Source organism: Oryctolagus cuniculus, chromosome 10 (genome assembly GCF_051225735.1).
Source record: "Oryctolagus cuniculus isolate XC-2025 breed Fujian yellow rabbit chromosome 10, ASM5122573v1, whole genome shotgun sequence".
NCBI classification, from domain to species: Eukaryota; Metazoa; Chordata; class Mammalia; order Lagomorpha; family Leporidae; genus Oryctolagus; species Oryctolagus cuniculus.
The window spans coordinates 109,845,226-109,864,774 of record NC_142876.1 but is presented as its reverse complement, the minus strand read 5'-3'; the positions used below and the strand labels follow the sequence as shown (position 1 = coordinate 109,864,774).

The following is a 19,549-nucleotide window of genomic DNA, read 5'->3' as shown; positions in this document are numbered from 1 at the left end:
TGTGGGACCTGGCTAGGATCACAATCAAATGCCACACATCCGTTTCTCTCCTCTCCGGCTTGGGGTCTCCCCAGGACCGCCCCCACTCTTGCCAGCCAGTGTCTTGGGGCTTCTTTCAAAAAGACTCCCTGTAAAACGGCAGATGGTGGCACAGTCAGCTTTGACTCTTGACACTGCTATTCAGAGACATTCAGAGATTGTTCTGGATCCCCGCATGCAGATCTGAGTCTGGTGAACACCTGCAGAGGGATGTGTGGATGGGGCATCAGCGGCTTCATCACAGGGACGAGCGTTGTTTCCCGAAGGTTTGCTGCCGCTGTGCACCTGCGGCGAGCGTCTCCCCCCACCCCCTTGTTCAAGGGGGCGCCTGGCTGCAGGTGAGATTCCCAGAGGGCAAGTGCTGGGGCCCCGTGTTCTCGCACTGCAGTGCGTTGATCACGGAGCAGGACTTTCCCAGTCTCTGAGTGTGCAGCTCGGTGGCATTAAGCTGTCTGTCTCTAGAACGCTCTCATCTTCCTAAACTGAAACTCTGTCCCCAGGAAACAGCAGCTCCCCACCCCCCTCCCCAGCCCCCAGCGCCCGCCCTCCTGCCTTCTGTCCCTGGGAATCTGAGCTCCCTGGGGCTCTCACGCCAGTGGGATCACAGTGTTTGTCCTCGTGGGTCTGGCGCAGGGCACTGAGCTGGCTCCTGCGTTTCAGGCTCGAGTCTTTAGCTTATCTTAGTCTCAGAATCCTCCTGCCTTCCCCAGCGAGGCTTCTCGTGGGGGGCTGGGCGAGCCGGTGCTGTGGTGCCGCACGCAGCAGGCTGAGGGCCGGGAATCGCATTCCCTCCCCACCCCACTGTCACCAGTTTCCTCTGACTTTTGCCACCAGAACAGCCTTGCCTGGCTTTGTCCAACCTTGGCCCTCAGGTGCACAGTCGTGTGCTGGTGTGTGGGTGCGGCAAGTCCTTGGATCCCGTGGCCCCGCCCCCATGTACAGGACCCCTGTCTCTCAGCAGGAAGTCGCAGGACTGGGGTCTGCACATCTTCCATGACCGGGAGCAGGTGGTGGCTTCCCAGGAGGGGCTGCTGCCTGGGTCTTCGTCACGCCGTCCTGGCTGCCCTGGCTGTCCGTCCCTGGAGCCCCAATGCTGGGCACTGAGCGTGGCCGGGTGCTGGCCACACCGCTGGGAGTCCCGAGTGGCCGGGGTGTGCTGTCACATCAGGACATTGCCCGCACGCCTCCCCAGGCTGCTTGGGGACCACATCCTGCAGGGCAGGACCACATCCTGCAGGGCAGCCTGGTGGTGGCAGCCGTGGCTGGGGGTGGGGGCACTGAGCAAAGTCCAGGAAGGCAGGAAAGGCAGGGTGGGCGCTGCTGCTGTTGTCCACATTTGCGGCGCTTTTGTGAGTGAGCTGATTCATCCAGAAAAGAGTCACAGGCACCCTGTGTCGGGGGCCTGGGCGGCTGCCTTACCTGAGGCCTGGCTTTGTGGAGGGCCGGCGGGGAGGGGCAGTCTGCCCATTTCACAGGTGAGGAAGTAGCGGCTCAGTGGATGGGCGAGTAGTGGGCCCAGCTGGACACCTGTGCGTGCAGGGTGGCAGTAGCACACCTGTCCTCAGCTTGGTGACCCGAGATGGAAACTTCCTGTGTGGAGGCGAGGCGGCAGGTGAAGCCTTGAATTCTTGCTGGTTACTTCCGAAGCCGCGGGCTGTGTGCCGTAAACCCGCGGTGTGTGGGGAAGGGAGGAGGCCGCTGGCGTCGTGTTGTTGGTGGGATGGTGCACACACAGTGCACAGTGGCCTGTGCCGCTCCATGCAGCCCACATCTGCCCCGGCCCGCGCCTCTGCCACACCCCCAGCGGGCGCTTGGAACCCTGCGGTGTCTCAGCCTGATACTTGGCCTGTTTGCCCTCCCTCTGGTGGCTGGGGCAAGCGTGTCCCCTGGTGGCGACATCTGGTGTGACTGTGAGGGAACCCCGGAGGGGGCTGCTGGCTGGAGCCCAGCAGACAGGGAGGCGGGGTCAGCCTGGCACGGTGGCCCAGGGGTTAAGCTGTTGCTCACCACATGGTTCCAGTGCCTGCTAAGACACTGGGAAATCAGTGGAAGGTGGCCCGAGTGCTTGGATCCCTGCACCCATGCGGGAGGCCCAGATGGAGTTCCAGGCTCCTGGCTTCAGCTTGGCCCAGCCCTGGCTGTTGTGGGCATTTGGGGAGTAAACCAGTGTATGGAAGAGCCCTATCTCTTCCTCTCTCTATCATTCTGCCTTTCAAATAAGTGCATCTTAAAAAGGGCAGGGACCACATCTCTGTGGGTTCTTGAGGGATGTGTAGTTGGACAGGGTAGAGGGAGGGTGGCCCCAATGTGGCACAGCCTGTCTGTGTAGCAGGGAAAGGTGTGTGTGGCTGGGTGCAAGGGGAGAGCGGGGGCGTGCTGCATGGACCCTGGCTGTCACGCCAGGGAGACGCGCTTTGTCCTGAGGGCAGCAGTTCTCCAGCGGGTGGCATAGCAAGTGAAAAGGTCCCAGGGCGAGCATGAGCCTGAGACCGAGTGAGAAGGGTCAGAGAAGGGGGCTCGGGAGTTTGTGAGCCATCAATCAGTGGGGCGCCATCTGCAAGATGAGGCAGAGGTGGGCGCAGGGAGGAGGTGGGGTGGAGCCAGGGGAGAGGTGGTCCTCGGGCGATGGGTTGGAAAGGGAAGGGAAGGGAACACCCACCCTTCATTGATAAGGGAAGACCTGGGGAGCGTGGAGACCCCAGGAAGAGGGCAGTTGCGCACCCATGTGGGAGGGGACAAGGTGGGGGTGGAGGGGGTGGAGCTGACCTCGAGGCTGGACCTCAGGAGCTTGCAAAACAGCAAGGGTGGACGCTAGGGACAGGGAGGGGACTGGGGTGGGGCAGGGGCCCCGGGGCTTGACCCCTGCTCCAAGTGGGTGGCCCTCCCAGTGTGGAGCTCTCAGCCTCAAGTTCCTTTGTTTGCGAGGGAGGGAAGCCAGGGTGAGGAAGGCAGCAGAGAAGGGCAGAGGGCCAGGCACAGGCTGAACCTGGCCACAGCCACGGAGCGGCAGGGGATGGCACTCTGTCCCCAGGAAGGTTGGGCTGCCCTTGGGCTGCTGCAGGTTGGAGGCAGAGGGGGCCTGCAGGGTGGGCTGTATCCAGTCGCCTGTGGGTGCACATGGGGCGGCCAAGTGTTCACAAGCCGGGGCTGGGCCTGGCTGGTGGCCGGCGCTCATCTGTCGGAGCTGTCACTGTTCTCCCCGGCGCACGCCCATCTCCAGTCCTCTGGCCAAGACCCAGGATCTGTTGCAATCTCCTAATCCGTGTAAGGCCATCTTGGAAAAGGCCTAAGGAGGAAGGAGTCCGTCCCATAACAGAAGGAATGTTGTGAGTTTGAGCTGTGCAGACAAGGGACAGGCTGTGGGGAGAGTGAGCTCCCTGTTGCCAGAAGTATTCAAGCAAAGGGAGACTCCTGCATGGGCAGACGGTAACGAGAGGGGCTGAAGCAGTGGGCGGTGCTGTGCTTCTCGGCGGCTGCACGGTCTTGACCTTGTCTGTGGCCTTGGAGCAGGTGGCTGCAGGGCCCTACCTGGCCCCCAGGCTGCCTGAGTCCTGGGCCTGGGCTGTGCTTTGTGCACACGGTCAGCGCCGCCCCTGCCCTGCGACGCAGTGGCTCCCGTCTGCTCGGGGGTCTGATCCGTTCCACCAGGTGCTGTGCCAGGGGCTGGGATGTGCCCTGGACAGACTGATAAGAGCCACTTGGAGCCGGCCCTGCTGCAGCGGGGGAATGACGGGGAAAGGAAACTCGAGGGTCCCCGGGAGGCAGAGCGGTAAAGGCGGAGGGCAGAGGCAGGGCAGGGCAGGGCATCCAGGCGCCCGCGCTGTTGGGGCTCCCTGTGTGCTTTTGGGTTTTGTTTCTGAAGAAGGAGCTCTTGACCCTGACATCGTTTTCTAACCCTGTCTTGTTAGATTGGGAGCAGGAGCCTCCCCCCGAGGCGTGTGTGAGGTGTGCTGAGTTCGGATCCCGCCTTCGTGGGAGCCCAGATTCCTGTGGGCCCGCCCTCCTTCCTGCACTGGGCTCTGTCCTCCTCTCCTCGCCTGTCTGTTTTGCATTTTGGAACTTTGAAGTGAATTCTGACTCTGGCCAAGCGAAGCCTTTTTTCTTCTTCTTCTTCTTCTTCTTTTTTTTTTTTTTTTTTTGCCTTCTTTTTCAGAAAAATCCTTGGGTATCTCTAAGCATTTCTTTTTAGATAAGTTTTCACATCAGCTTGACAGATTTGGTGCCAGTTGGAGTGGGACGTCGGGCTTCCATTGAGGGAGATTGTATCTTTTTTTTTTTTTTAAAGGATTTTATTTATTTATTTGAGAGGTAGAGTTACAGACAGTGAGAGAGAGAGAGAGAGAGAGAGAGAGAGAGAGAGAGAGAGAGGTCTTCCATCCGCTGGTTCACTCCCCAGATGGCCGCAATGGCTGGAGCTGAGCTGATCTGAAGCTAGGAGCCAGGAGCTTCCTCCTGGTCTTCCATGTGGGTGCAGGGGCCCAAGGACTTGGCCATCTTCCACTGCTTTCCCAGGCCACAGCAGAGAGCTGGACTGGAAGAGGAACAGCCGGGACTAGAACCGGCACCAATATGGGATGCTGGCGCCGCAGGCGGAGGATTAACCTACTGCGCCATGGTGCTGGCCCCAGGAGATTGTATCTTAAAAAAGATTTATTTGGCCGGCGCCGCGACTCACTAGGCTAATCCCCCACCTTGCGGCGCCGGCACCCGGGTTCTAGTCCTGGTTGGGGCGCCGGATTCTGTCCCGGTTGGCCCTCTTCCAGGCCAGCTCTCTGCTGTGGCCAGGGAGTGCAGTGGAGGATGGCCCAATACTTGGGCCCTGCACCCCATGGGAGACCAGGAGAAGCACCTGGCTCCTGCCATCGCATCAGCGTGGTGCGCCGGCCGCAGCGCGCCGGCCGTGGCGGCCATTGGAGGGTGAACCAACGGCAAAGGAAGACCTTTCTCTCTGTCTCTCTCACTGTCCACTCTGCCTGTCAAAAAAAAAAAAAAAAAAGATTTATTTTATGTAATTGGAAAGCAGAGTGAGAGAGAAAGCGAGACAAAGAAAGAGATCTTCATCGGCTGGTTCACTCCCCAGGTGGCCGCAATGGCTGGAGCTGGGCTGATCTGAAGCCAGGGGCCGGGAGCTCCTTCCAGGTCTCCCACGTGGGTGGCAGGAGTCTGAGGAATGGGGCCATCCTCTGCTGCTTTTCCAAGTGCATTAGCAGGGAGCTGGATCAGAAGAAGAGCAGCCGGACTGGAAGGGGCGCTCACAGGGGATACTGGAGCCACCGGCGGTGGCTCATCCCGCTGAGGAAGTAGAAAAGTACTGACATCCTAAGGTGCTGACTGAGTAGAGCCCTGTGCTGCCTCCACCCGCCCACACTTTCTTGCCTCATTAGCCTGTGCCCGCTGCCGAGTCATCGAGTCATTGCTAGTTTGTTTCTCTTTTCTGTGTCCTGGTGCTAACACAGTCACTAATGGGAGTATGTGGATTTTGTGTTTGGCCACGTTATCATAAAAATCAGTGTTGATTAGTGTTTTTTCCTTTTCTTTTTTTTTTTTTTAACAATTTATGTATTTATTTGAGAGGCAGAGTTACAGACGAGAGAGGGAGAGACAGACAGTGAGGTCCTCCATCCACTGGTTCACCTCCAAATGGCTGCAACAGCTGGAGCTGGGCTGATCTGAAGCCAGAGCTGGTTTCCTCTGTGGCTGCAGGGGCCCAAGCATTTGGGCCGTCTTCCACTGTGTTCCCAGGCCACAGCAGGAGGCTGGATCAGAGAGGAGCACCTGGGACCTGAACTGGAGCCCCTGCGGGATTCCGTTGCTGCAGGTGGATGCTAAAGTCTACGCCACAGCGCAGGCCCCTGATTACTGTTTGTCTACTGCTTTGTGAGTTGTGTTTGCTGTGGATTTTCTGGGAAGGCGAAACAGCATCTGCAAGTGATGACGCGGTCCCCGGTGTGATTCCTGTGCCCTTTTCACACTTCCGTGTTATTTCAGACCTTTGCTATTTAAGAACTTCATTAACAGGTGCGCGCAGTTCACTTTTTTTTTTTTTTGGGGGGGAAATTAAGTTGTAACATTTTCTTACAGATTAGAAGTGACATGCTTGAACATTTCCACTTGGTCAACTTGGAGTGGTTTTCAGTATCAAGGAAAACCAGGCTTTGAAGCAGAGCAGGTGTCCTGACCGAAAAGACACATCTTGGGGTAAAAATGATACAATACTGGCCAGTGCCGCGGCTCACTAGGCTAATCCTCCGCCTTGCGGCGCCGGCACAGCGGGTTCTAGTCCCGGTCGGGGCGCCGGATTCTGTCCCGGTTGGCCCTCTTCCAGTCCAGCTCTCTGCTGTGGCCAGGGAGTGCAGTGGAGGATGGCCCAAGTGCTTGGGCCCTGCACCCCATGTGAGACCAGGAGAAGCACCTGGCTCCTGCCTTCAGATCAGCGTGATGCGCCGGCCACAGCACGCTGGCAGCAGTGGCCATTGGAGGGTGAACCAACGGCAAAAGGAAGACCTTTCTCTCTCTCTCTCTCTCTCACTGTCCACTCTGCCTGTCAAAAAAAAAAAAAAAAAAAAAAAAAAAAGATACAATCCTGTGCAGCCACGGGTAATGTGGGTGGATCGGGTTGTGGTCGCAAGGCAGAAAGCAGGCTCTTAGAGTCATCCTGTCGTTTCGTTTCTTTTCTCTCTCTCTCTCTCTCTCTTTTAAAGATATATTTATTTGAGAGGCAGAGTTACAGATGGAGAGAGGGAGAGACAAAGAGAGAGGTCTTCCATCTGCTGGTTCACTCCCCCAGTGGCTGCAACACCCAGAGCTGCACCAACCTGAGGCCAGGAGTCAGGAGCTTCTTCCGGGTCTCCCACGCAGGTGCAGGGGCCCAAGCACTTGGCTTATCTTCTACTGGTTTCCCAGGCCATAGCAGAGAGCTGGATCGGAAGTGGAGCAGCCGGGACTTAAACCAGTACCCACATGGGATGCTGGCGCTGCTGATGGCAGCTTAGCCCACTGTTCCACAGCGCCAGCCCCTCCAGTTTCTTACTGCTGTTTGCATCTGGCTGCTGGGATGTCCAAGCTCATTTCTTCCTGGACGGCTGAGCCTGAGCGTGGTGCAGTCAGCCCCGCCCTGTGCATCCCCGGGCACAAGCACTCTGAGCAGGTGCAGCGGCCGCCGCTGGCTCTGCCTCTGGTCCGGGGGCTTCTGGGCATCCATAGGGGATTGACGTTGCCTTCATCTCTCGTCTCCTGGGCTTGCCTCTTCTCTTCCTCGCCTCGTTCTTGGCTGTCTCTGGCGAGGAGGGGTTGTGGAATCACGGTCTGGACCCTGGGCTCTCTGTATCTTGCGTCTGGCTGGTCCTCCTGCACCCTGACTGTCAGTGCCCCTGTCACTTAGCCCACTCTGGAGGGCTGGAGCGCTGGGCTGGGCACCCTGGGATCCCTCCCCGGCCATGGGGCTGGCATGGTCGGGCCTGGCCTGTACGAGCACTCGCTATTCCTTGTCCCCACCCTCTGACTGTCCTGGGGTCTCTGGTCACTGCGTGGAGAGCCCTGAAATGTGGAGACTCGCCTGCTGTGTCTCCTGCTGGCACGGGAGCCCCACCCGGGCCTGTGATGTCAGGGGCCCCTGCACCTTTTCTGCCTGGGGGTCTTCTTGGGGGCTGCCCGGCCCACATCCGTCTGCCTCAGTGTCCTTCCTGCGGGTAAAACCATCTCCCTTCCTCACACTGAGCCACTTGACTGTCCCCAAACCCTCCACACGATGGCTTTCTTGTCCCTGCTGGCAAGTACCTCCTGGCCACCGCTCCCTGCCGCTGCCCGTGGAGCTGAGCTTGGTGTCCTGAGGGCGGGGCAGTGAGCTGGGGTGGGCCGCTGCTGGGTCTCAGCCTCGCTGCGCCGGGTCAAGGTGGCGGTGACTGGGGCCGGCTGGGGCAGCTGGAGCTCCTCCTGGTGGCTGCAGCGGGCCTCTGCGGACACGCCGAGGTCTGCCATCTGCCCCTGTGACTGATTTCTTTCCTGCTTTACTGCGTTGCTGGTATTGCTGTCGGTGGCAGTTCCGTCACAGCACCGACTTCGGGGGGTGGGGTGGGGTGTGGGGGGGTGCTCGGTATGGAGTTTGTGGCCCGTCTCAGACGGACTTCGGTGATGAGGGGCTCTAGTGGAGCAGTCGCGGTTGCCGGTGAGGCTCTTTGTCCCCGTGTTACTGAGGGGGCTGGAAGCCCGGGTCGGTGCAGAGACTCGCTGTGTGGCCGAGCAGACAGGCGGATGGCGCGGGGGCGGGCCCTCGCTCTCGCCGCTGCCTTTCCCTGGGCACCTGTTCCTCCGCCTCTCGGACTGTGTGGAGCCTCCGCACCTGTGTGGCTGTGCCGTCCCCACACGCGGGACGCTGAGTCCTTAGGGGGAACGGTCCCCGTGGGCAGTGCTGGAATGGACCCTGCCCATACAGCTCGGAGGGACTGGGTGCATTCCTGTTGTCCCTCCCCGTGTGTTCCACCTGAGCCTGGCCCACGTGTCACTGCTGTCGGCCCCCAGGGCCGGCTGCCGTGTCCTCCTTTCCCAACAACCCCTCCTCGTCTTATCTCTGTGTGTGTGATTCCCTTTGATCCAGCTCCCTCCATCCACCCCCACAGCCCCACCACGGGTGACAGCACCTGTGTGTTGTTCTCAGGACTTCGGCGTAGTGTGCGTGGTTGGCTTGGGCTCAGTGTTTCTAATCTGTCTTCTGGTACATCTCCAGTTTCTCCCCTGCGGTGTGGTGTTCTGTGTCCCGTGTCCTTGCTGGGTGCCCCTCGGGTCTGTTGCTCGTGGTTACAGGGTCCTCCACGTGGGACCTCCCCGAGTTTCACTCATGCACTCTGCCCCTGCGAGGGACAGCCAGGCTGCTCCGACCCCTCCCTCAAATAGCGCGGTGTGGGCCTGGAGGAGGACTTCCAAGGAGCGCCTGCCCGGAGCAGACTCTGAACGTACCTGCCAGGGTGGGCCGCGCCTATCACCCCTCCCACCTCAGGCACCAGTGTCCCCGCTGCATGGGCCCTGGCAGCACCTGCCATACCTGGTGGCCCCCACCGCCTCGCTGTGTCACCCCCGCAGGCTCCACCAAGGACCTGATTGAGACGTGCTGTGCGGCTGGACAGCAGTGGGCCATCGACAATGACGAGTGCCTGGACATCCCGGAGGGCGGCCTGGAGGGTGACGTCTGCAGGTAGGGAGCCCACGCCCGGTCACCTGCTCCGCGTCCCTGCCCGCCTTGGACCCCCCGCTTCCAGGTGTGCAAGGGTGGGGGTGGGGGTGCTGCGGCCACAGTGGGCCACCCGGCCAGGCGCTCGGCAGGCATGGAGAGCTGAGACTGGTCCTCTGCTGGGCCCTGGGGGGCTCTTGGCAGCCATTGCTGTGATACCACCTCTGCTAGATGAGAGGGGCGAGGGTGCGAATGAGGGCGGGATTCACCCCCGGGCTCGGAGCTCGCTGGCGGCCTGGCCTCCGGAGGGCCTCGTGGTGTCTGGCATCCGGCCTCTGCTGTCTCCTTTGGAGCACGTGGCGCTCAAACTGTGTCCCTCTCCATTCCCCGCTGCTGTCCCCATGTGCACCATGCAGGGCCCTGGAGTGCGCTTGTCTACCTCTCGGGATGGGGAACTCACCCCTTCCTGTGGGCTGCTCTCCCCAGGGTGCCCCTCCCCCCAGCCTTCCTGGGATGGGGTCTCCTTGTCCTTCTTGGTGGGGGTCTCTCAGTGCCATCGCCTCTTCCTCGGTGGTCAGGGACCCACAGCCATGAGGGCCCCAGGACTGGGGCTGGCCCTGGCTTCCTGCAGGCTTGGCCGGGTGCCTGTCCTCTCTGGGCGTGGCTTAGCATCCCCTGTGTTGCAGGACAGCCCAGAAGCACTGCTGTGTCTCCTACCTCAAGGAGAAGAGCTGTGTGGCTGGCGTCATGGCGGCCAAGGAAGGCGCAGCATGCGGGGCCGAGGACAGCGACACCTGCGGCGTGGTCCTCTACAAGGCAAGCCTGGCCCGGGGTCCACTGGGTGGCACAGGGACCTCACGCCTGGGGTAGGGGCTCTTTGTGTACACAGGAAACAGAGTGATGATTCTAACAGTTAATGGCCATAGCCACCCACGTGGGCTGGGCCTGTTGCAGGCCAAGGGTGCGGCCATGAGTAACAGTGGCAGTCGCTTCCCCCTTGCTTTCCGGTCAGAGGGATGGAGACAGAGATGAGCACATTCCTGCGTGGTGTGTTAGGAGGTGCAGGGACAAGCACGGGGCTGGGGACGGCCCCACTGGGAGGGGGCCATTTGCAGAAACCCTGGAGGAGGAGCGGAGTGAGCCATTGGGGTATCTGCAGGTTTTTTTCCACACAGTAGGAAGCACTAGTGCAAACGCCCTGGGGCAGGAGCCTGGCTAGCCGGTCCCTGGAGGGTGGGTCGGCCTGCATGGCTGGAGCAGAGCCAGTGGGGAGGTCACAGGACAGGTCGCAGCCTGTCTGTCATCAAAAAGCCTCCGGTTTTACCTGAGTGAGCTGAGTGCCATGGGTGGACTTGAAGGCTGGATCCTGGGTCCTCTCTGGCAGTTGTGGGGACTGGGCATGGAGGGAGGGTGTCCCAGGTGGACAGTGGTGCTGGGGTGGGCAGTGGGGCAGAGACAAGGGGCAGGCACCTTGGCCAGAGGGAACAGCGTGAGCTGAGGCCCGGAGGCAGGAAAGTGCAGGAGGCAGGCGGGCGGCCCAGCGGCTCTCGCTGCAGGAGAGACAGGCTGCTCGGAGCTCTCGGGCTGGGGCCTCAAGGGGACGGTCCCGGGGCTCTGGGAGGGTTTGTAGGAGGAGCTCATCGTGTCTCAGAGCCCACGCTGGCCCTGGGTGGCAGGGCCTGCCCATCTGTTTGGCTCCAAGTAATGGAGAGCTCCTGACAGCACTGGTTTCTGTCGCACATGCTGGGACAGGGCTGAGCAGAGGAGCAAGTGGCTCTGGTCATCGGGCACAGGAACGCAGGCGCCTGCCATCCGTGGCTCTGCCAGCGTCACCCTTCGGCCTTGTGGTCTGGGGTGGCTGCTCAGACTCCAGACAGAGGCAGGAGGAGGGGGCAAGTGGCCTGCTTCTTTCAGTTCATTTATATTATTACCATTTTTAAAAAAAGATTTTATTAATTTAAGAGGCCGGGTTACAGAGAGAGAGAGGGAGAGATAGAAAGAGAGGTCTTCCATCCACTGGTTCACTCCCCAAATGGCCATAACGGCCGGAGCCGGGATGATCTGAAGCCAGGAGCCAGGAGCTTCCTCCAGGTCTCCCTCGCGGGTGCAGGGGCCCAAGCACTTGGGTCATCTTCTGCTGCTTTCCCAGGAGCATTAGCAGAGAGCTGGGTTGGAAGAGGAGCCTCTGGGACACGAACCGGCGCCCATATGGGATGCCGGTGGTGCCACAGCACTGGCCCCTATTATTACTATTTTAAATTTTATTTATTTATTTATTATTTATTTGAAAGGCAGAGTGACAGAGAGAGGAATAAAGAGAGCGACAGAGAGAGCGAGAGATCGTCCAGCCCCGAATAGCTTAGGCGGGGCCAGCTGAAGCCAGGAGTCAGAGCTCCATCCAAGTCTCCCACGTGGGTGGCAGGGGCCCAAGCACTGAGGCTGTCTTGTGCAGCCTTTCCCAAGTGCGTTAACAGGGAGCTGGATTGTAAGTGGCACAGCCAGGACTTGAACCGGCGCTCCCAAGTGGGATGCTGGCGTAAAGAGCAGAGGCTTAACCTGCTGTGCCGCCGCGTCAGCCCCCAGGTTGTTTTGGATTGTGGTGAGCTGCGGGTAGAGTGGACCACGTCGGCCACCTCAGTGCCTGCAGTGCCGCGGCATTGAGCGTGCTCACTGTGTCGCAGCCACGACACGCCCTGCCCTCTCAGCCTTTGTCACCCTCCCCCACTGCCCCCCCCCCAGCCCCTCTCCCTGACTGTGACGCCACCCCTCTGGGGGCCTCATCGAGGTGGAGCCAGGCAGCGTGTCTTTGTGCCTGGTTTACTTGACTTCACGTAACGCCCTAGGTTCCTCCACGTAGTAGCTGGCATCGGGATTTCCCTGTTCGAGGCTGATCTCGTTTTTCCGCACACGTTCACCCACGCGTCGAAGGAAGCTCCAGTGGCTCCTGCCGCTGGGTGTTGTGAGTGAGGCTGCCAGGGCGCTGCGTGGAAGAGGACTCTTTACTGCGGGCAGGCACCCCGCGGGCTGGAACTCAGTCCCCGGGCCACACCCAGCTGCAAGGGAGGCTGGGAAATGTAGTCTGTACTCTGAGGCGGTCGGGTGCTACGCTGAAGATGAACAAGAAGGGAAGACAGATGCTGGGGAGGGGGAGCCGGCCGACTGAGGGTGAGGGCGAATCGAGCAGTGGGGCGGTCCTGGGAGGCATCACGGATGGGGCCCCATGCTGACCGGGAGAGGAGGGCACGGGTTACAAAGACTTGGTATCCGAATCTTGGTGGTGGTGAGAGAGGTCTCTCGGGGAGGGCAGCACTCCAGAGTGTTTGGTCGTCCTTGGCTTGTCGCCTCCATCTTCAAGGTCATTGCATGTCCCAACGTGGCTGCCCGATCTCCAGCCATCTTGTATTTGTCCTGTAAAAGAGGAGAGGGGAGAGCAAAAAGGATGCACTTTCAAGTGGAGTCAGCCTCAGTTAAAAGCATGCTCGAGCTCCACCTAGTGGAGATGTCTCTCCCTACAAGAGCCCCTGGGAGGCACTATCTTCGAGCTGGCCTGCGTAGACCTGGGGTCTGTTGGTCAAGATGGGGGGACTGAGAGTGGATCTCAGTTCTTCCCACAAAAGGATGTTTTTGTTTATTTATTTACACAAGCTCGCACCAGCCCTGTCCTGTGGCAGACCTGGGCAGTGGAGGCAGGGGCACCTCCGTCCTGCAAGACGGCTGGGGGTGCCAAAGATGGTGCTCATCCGTTCCCCGGCACCCGGCTCTGGGCTGTGTCCTGGGGCCCTGTGTGGACAGTCTGGGCTGCTGGGCTGCGAGGGCCCGGGCCAGGCAGTGAGGGCCGTGCCTCCCCCTGCAGCAATGCTGCGACTGCTGTGGCCTGGGACTGCGCGTGCGGGCCGAGGGCGAGGCTTGCGAGTCCAACCCCAACCTGGGCTACCCCTGCAACCACGTCATGCTGTCCTGCTGCGAGGGCGAGGACCCGCTCATGGTGCCTGAGGTCCGCCGGCCCCCGGAGCCCGCAGTGGCACCACGGAGAGGTGGGTGCCGCCCTGCCCTGGCTGGGGCGCCGGGGCATTTGGGCGAGGAGGGGGAGAGAACTGTGGGGCCTTCGGTGGGCACGCACGGTCCCTCATGAGCTGGGATGGGAGGCGCACCTCGCTGTTCTGCACAGGGTCCTTGGTCCTGCACCTGCTGCCCTTTTGTTTCTCCGATGGCCTTCTTTCTGTTCTGTGTGCTGCCCACTGCCCTGGCTATCGCCAGCTTCCACCAGTGCCTTCCACTGTCCTCTCCCCGCCTTCCCAGCTCTCTGCTCATCTGCACACCTGTCCATCTGCCTCCCCATGCAGTCAGCAGCCCATGCTTACCCATCCACCCACCTACACACCTGCCCATCCTCTCACCCAGCCCCCACCCAATCCCCCATTCTCATCCCTCACCCCTCCCTCCACCCGTTGTCCATCTGTCCATCTGTTCATCCATCCACTGCCTCATTCGTCCCGCCCGCTGGCACACGCAGGTCCTCCTGAGGACCTGGACACGGTTCCCGGGGCCCGTGTTCTCAGCCGCACGTGCAGGCCAGGCTGCCTGAGTGCTGCTTCCCGCTGCAGTGTCGGAGGCGGAGGTGGCAAGCCGGGAGGCCCTTTCGCTGGGCACAGAGGCGGAGCTGCCCAACAGCCTGCCAGGCGATGACCAGGACGAGTGCCTGCTGCTCCCTGGGGAGCTGTGCCAGCACCTGTGCATCAACACCGTGGGCTCCTACCGCTGTGCCTGCTTTCCCGGCTTCTCGCTGCAGGATGACGGCCGCACCTGTCGCCCAGGTGAGAGACTGGGCAGGGGGCTGGAGTTCCTGGGTTGGGGCCCTGGGGTACCTTGTTCCCACCACCGCACACGTAGGTTCAGCAGGAGCAATGGGGGAAGACAGAGACTTCCCTGCAGGGCTGGGCCCAGAGCCGCGACCCGGGTTCAAGCTCAGGGGCCAGCTCAGGTGGGCTCTCAGCAAACCCCGCTGTGTCCCCAGCACTGGCCTGGTGCACAGCTGGGTGCAGATGGCTCTCTGCCCACCAGCCGCCCAGGGCTGGACTGGGTTCCCGTCCTGGTGCCTGTTCCCTCCCCCCGAGCTGGCCCGAGGTGCTCCTGCACCCAGAGCAACCCCAGTTTCCTCTCCTGTGAGACAGGGACGCGAGATAAAGATAAGAGGTGGTTGGTCGGGGTCTGTGTGGTGCCCGGGCAGAGGGGCTGGTGCCTGCTGGTCCTTGAGGCCTGGGAAAGACCTGAGCCTCCTGCTTCCTCCTGCTCTGCCTGGGACAGACGGTGATGCCCTGCGGCCGGAGTCTGCGCTGAAGACAGAGTCTGCCCAAGAGGCCCCTAACACCATCCCGCTGCCCCTGCCGCAGCCCAACACCTGCAAAGGTGAGCACAGGGGCCATGGGGGGCCACGGCCACGTGCTGGGGGGGGTGCATGGCCACAGGGGCCGCACGGCCATGTGCTGGAGGTGGGTGCATGGCCACAGGGGCCCACGGCCATGTGCTGGGGGTGGGTGCATGGCCACAGGGGCCACGGCCATGTGCTGGGAGTGGGTGTATGACCACAGGGGGCCATGGCCATGTGCTGGGGGTGGGTGTATGACCACAGGGGGCGCACAGCCACGTGCTGGGGGTGGGCGGTGGCCCTCGTCGAAGGCTTTCCCTGTGTTTTGTTCCCCTTCCTTTCTCTGGTCTCTCTGCCTTATGAATCCACTGCCGTCCCCTCCCCCCTCCTCTCCCCTTCTGCCAGCCCAGGCCTGTGTTTCTGCCAGGGGTGGGGAGGGCCAGGGCCCCCGCCGGCCGGCCGCTGATGTCTGTTCTGTTTGCTGCAGACAATGGGCCCTGCAGGCAGGTGTGCCGCGTCGTCGGCGGCTCAGCCATGTGCTCCTGCTTCCCCGGCTATGCCATCATGGCGGACGGCGTCTCCTGTGAGGGTGAGTAGCCGAGCCATCCCTGCCGGTGAACACCCAATGGGTGTGATGGGGTGGGGCCTCGCTGTGCTCCTGAGGACACAGATTTGGCTGCTGGGACAAAGAGTCCCCCTAGAGCAGCCACGCCAGCCCCCGTCTGCTGTCGCCGAGCAGAGCCTAGTGCACTCCAGGCGGCAGAGACCTGTGTCCTCTGGCACCTGTGGCCTCCAAGCTCACATGCATGGTTTACATCCTGGCTGCCCTGCCCCCAGGGTTTCTGGATCTGGCTGGATTGAGCCAGCCCCCTGCTCCCTCCCCCGAGGGATGCTGAGAACAGCCACAGTGCTCCAAGGCCAGGTGCCTCGCTCCGTCCTCCCGCGGCTCTGCCATCTCCGGGAGCAGTGCTCTCTCCAGGAATCCTGATGAGCCGGCCCGGGGCGGGGCCTGAGGATTTGTGTCTGTAACAAGGGTCTGGGGAAGCGGATGCCGCAGGTCTAGAGGCCCCATGTCCACCTGCCCTGGGCTTGTGAGTGGGCCTTGTGTGCGTGGCTGACGTCGGTCTGTGGTCCCCAAGTCTGGGTGATGCCCATTGTTTTAAGGGTGGCCCGAAGAAGCAGCTTCCCCACACCTCCCCCACATTCCTCCAGCGGGCAGTGGGGCGGGGCGGGGGCGGGAGTCCCTGGCCAGGCTCCACTGCTGCAGCCGAGGAGGGGGAAGTGGACGCGGATGACGGGGCTCTGCCATCCCAGTGGGGCTGGAAGTGCCCCGGGGCCCATTGCTGTCCCCCAGCAGTGCCACTGGGCTCCGTGGTGGGCTCCGTTTGGCTCCGTGTGCCTCTGTGGGCCAGGACCTCCCAGTTGGATGGTGAGGGCACGGGACCCAGCGCCTGCACCTTCAGTTTCCACAGTCCCTGTGTCCGGCCTGAGAGGTCTTTTTTTTTTTTTTTTTAAAGATTTATTTATTTATTTGAAAGTCAGAGTTACAGAGAGAAGGAGAGGCAGAGAGAGAAAGAGAGAGAGAGAGAAAGGGAGGGAGGGACAGGTCTTCCATCCACTGATTCACTCTCCAAATGGCTGCAACGGCCAGAGCTGTGCCGATCCAAAGCCAGGAGCCAAGAGCTTCTTCCGGGTCTCCCACGTGGGTGCAGGGGCCCAAGGACTTGGGCCATCTTCTACTGCTTTCCCGGGACATAGCAAAGAGCTGGATCGGAAGTGGAGCAACTGGGACTTGAACCAGCACCCCTATGGGATGCGGGCACTGCAGGCGGCTTTACCCGCTACCCCACAGTGCCGGCCCCAGCCTGAGAGATCGTGAGGGCCCAGCAGGACAGATGTGGAGCCACAGCCCAGGGAATGTGTTGGTTCAGGTTCAGGAGATGCAGCCAGTGGGCGTCCGGGCATAGCAGAGTCAAGTCAGTCCCGGAAGATACCTACTGCCTTTCCTGTGGTGCAAGTCCCACACCCAGCCCGAGCCGAGACATTCTGATGGGGACAGCAGTGGTCCTGGGGGCCCAGCCAGGGCAGCAGACTTGCTCTGCAGCCCCCGCCCCAACCCCATCCCCTGCAGGGTCTCTGGCAGTAAAAGCCACAGGGTCCAGGCCAGAAGCTGCAGCGTGCACTCTGTGGGTGCGCACAGCCTGCGCCAGGGCGCGGTCCCACTCGGCTCCCCTCCATGGAACACATGCCCCAAGTAACCAGCCGGGGCCCACGCTGCAGCTCCCGAACCACTTCCAGGTCTGGGGGTGCTCTTGGAAGTTGCTGAACTCTGCCCAGAAGGGGTCCATGGAGCTGCCCCTGGCCTCCCCAGCCCTCGAGTCTGCAGCCCTTCTGCTGGGTGCTCCTTGTGGACGTGGGGTGGGTCCAGATCCTGGGTGGGAGGCAGTGTGGGGCACCGGCCTGCTGTGTTCCAGTGGGCAGGCTGCTCACCCTCTCTGCGTCTCATCTCCCTCTGCTCTCCCTGGACCAGACTGAGCCGTGGACCCAAGGCCCAGCCGGACCACAAGCAGCTGGGGAGGCCCTGGCGGCTCCCTGCCTATCTTGGGGTCTCGGTTTTCCTGGCTGCCACTGGAGGCACTGGGTCGGGCCAGGCCCCTCTAACGGCCCCTTCTGTTTTCCTCCCGCGGCGGCCGCCAGACCAAGACGAGTGCTTGCTGGGTGCTCACGATTGTAGCCGGCGACAGTTCTGTGTGAACACCCTGGGATCCTTCTACTGTGTCAACCACACAGTGCTCTGTGCCGAGGGCTTTATCCTCAACGCGCACAGGAAGTGCGTGGGTAAGCGAGGGCCCCGCCCGCCGCCCACCGCCATGGCCTCTGCTCCACGCCAGCCCGCGCCACCGCGGCCACGTGCAAAGGGTCTGCCCTTTGCATGGCAGCTTCCACACGGCCGGCTCCCTGTGCTGCCTCCGTGTCACGCCCTGTCGTCCTGGTGTCCTGTCCCGCTTGTCCGCCCGCTCCAGTGGGGGCTGCTTCCCCCAGGGACGGGCGTGCGAGTCACATGTGTGTCCTGCAGGGCAGTGTGCTGGGGTCTGGGGTCTGCAGGCAGGGAGGCCTGGGTTCCCACCAGGATGACGGTAGCCCTGTGGCCTTGGCAAACAAGTCGCCTTGCGCCGGCCAGGGTGTCTGCACCTGTCAGTCTCCTGTGACGGTTATGGGGCTCGTGCAGAGGGTGGCACAGACCTGGGGCCTGGTGAGCTATATTACAGCATCCACCTGCATAGGTTCTCCTTGGATGGGTCCGGAGTTGAAGGGACAGTTGCTGGGGGCCAGTGGACCCGGCACTGCTCCCTGGGGGCCTGGCATTCCTCTGCCACGTGCCCCCAAATGCAGAGCTATCCTTTTGAGTCCCCCCGCCCCGATTCCTCCCCTCTAATCACGGGGCTGGGGGACTGAGCGAGCCCTCCTGCCCTGCACGTGGCTGGGGTCAGGGCTGGTTAACGGCTCTTCCCTCCAGGGACTGGGGCAGCCGGGAGGGCGTCTGGGCCATCTCCTGTTTGCAGAGAGGAGACATCGGCCCTTGCCCTTGTTTCAAGGTCATGAGTAGAGATAGACCTGAGGTCTCAGGCACTGGGGCAGACGGTGGTGGCTGCAGGAACAGAGCCGGGCCCGGGAGAGGTCTTCCCCGCTGGGGGCACTTGGGCGCACTTGGTGGAGAACGTGTAGCTGGCACCAGTTTCTGAGTCAGGGAGGGCACGCGGTGGGTGCAGCACCAGGAATAGCACAGCGGGTGCCCAGGGCGTGTTTGTCATCTCTGTGGTCTAGTACTATGTCCAGCCTGGCCACGTGCCCTCCTTCACGCTCTCCTGGCTGCGTGGGCGGGCCTGTGGCATTGGGGCGCGCAACCCCCACTCACCTGTTGCACCAGGCGCAGCACGTGGTGCCTCCCACACCTGCTTGCCCACGTCTGGGCAGCACACGCTGTCTGGGTTGGGTCCCCATAGTGTCTTGGAGAGAAGCCCGTGTGCGGAAGGAAGCGGGAGGCTGGTTCTGGGAAGGAAAAAGCCAGGGTCTGTTGCATTCAGCGAGATGTAGGAGCCCACACCCACAGTCTGCCTGCCCCTGCCCCTGGCCTGCACCACCCCCTGGCGCCTCCCCTTGGTCCTGCTCTGTGTCTTCCATGTTCCCTTCCCGCTCCTGCTCCTCCTCCTGCCCCTCTGCCTTCCCCTGCCATCCCGAGGGCATCTGGCCATGCTGCTGGCCTCTCCTCTGGTTCCTTGGTTTGCTTCACACGTGTTTATGCACCCATGCAGGTGACAGGGTGAAGCGTGTGATGTCACAGCCGCATGGTGGCTGTGCCACGTGCTAGTCCCCAGGACTCGGCTGGGTCAGGCAGCCCTTGGGAGCCCCCTTTGCTCGTCTGTGGGTGAGGAGGTAGCAGGCAGCTCAGGGGGCCGCTGTGTGGGTGGGGTGAGTGGGTGCCTGGGGAGGACTCACTTAGGTCATTCCCATTCCACGAGTATGTTTTACTGATGCAGCCTGCAGAGGGAGTGAGCTCCCCGTGACTGGGGGTATGTAAACCTGAGTGGGGCAGCATGGGGCCTGACCTCTGCCAGGGACTCCCCAGTGCTTTACCATTTGCAGGAAAAGTTCCCCAGGTGGACTGGGCTGTGGGGGGATGGGAGGGGAGCCGCCGCTCCCCAGGGCCGACCCTGCAGCAGGGATTGTACGGTGGCTCAAGGGCACGGCTTGGGGCCCAGCGCTCTGCCTTCTGTTCTTGCTGTTGCCACGTGCAGGCCACGGGACTGTGGTCCCGAAACCTCACTTCTGGGAGACCTGCTTTCTCATCCGGGCCCTAGGGAGCCTCAGTGAGGGTGGCTCTGAGTATTCCCACAATTCCTGCAGGCTGTGGGAGGCGTCGGGCATGGGGGTGGTGGTGGCTCTGGGAACGCGTCTCCCTCTGCCCACCCAGCCGATAAGCC

The 19,549-nt window shown here is 61.8% G+C and overlaps 1 protein-coding gene across 3 annotated transcripts in view; it reads left to right on the top strand.

Moving 5' to 3' along the window:
* The window catches only part of FBLN2 (fibulin 2), a 65,876-nt gene that overhangs the window by 33,853 nt on the left and 12,474 nt on the right, over nt 1-19,549 (top strand). For 2 of the 3 annotated variants that reach the window (XM_089306543.1, XM_089306544.1), the window contains exons 3-8: nt 9,115-9,226; nt 9,889-10,018; nt 13,056-13,236; nt 13,807-14,016; nt 14,507-14,608; nt 15,055-15,156. In XM_089306543.1, coding sequence (XP_089162669.1) covers nt 9,115-9,226; nt 9,889-10,018; nt 13,056-13,236; nt 13,807-14,016; nt 14,507-14,608; nt 15,055-15,156 — 837 coding nt within the window. Of the gene's footprint in view, nt 1-9,114; nt 9,227-9,888; nt 10,019-13,055; nt 13,237-13,806; nt 14,017-14,506; nt 14,609-15,054; nt 15,157-17,264; nt 17,406-19,549 lie in introns of all 3 variants that reach the window. The other variant, XM_008260298.5, reaches the window with a different exon arrangement.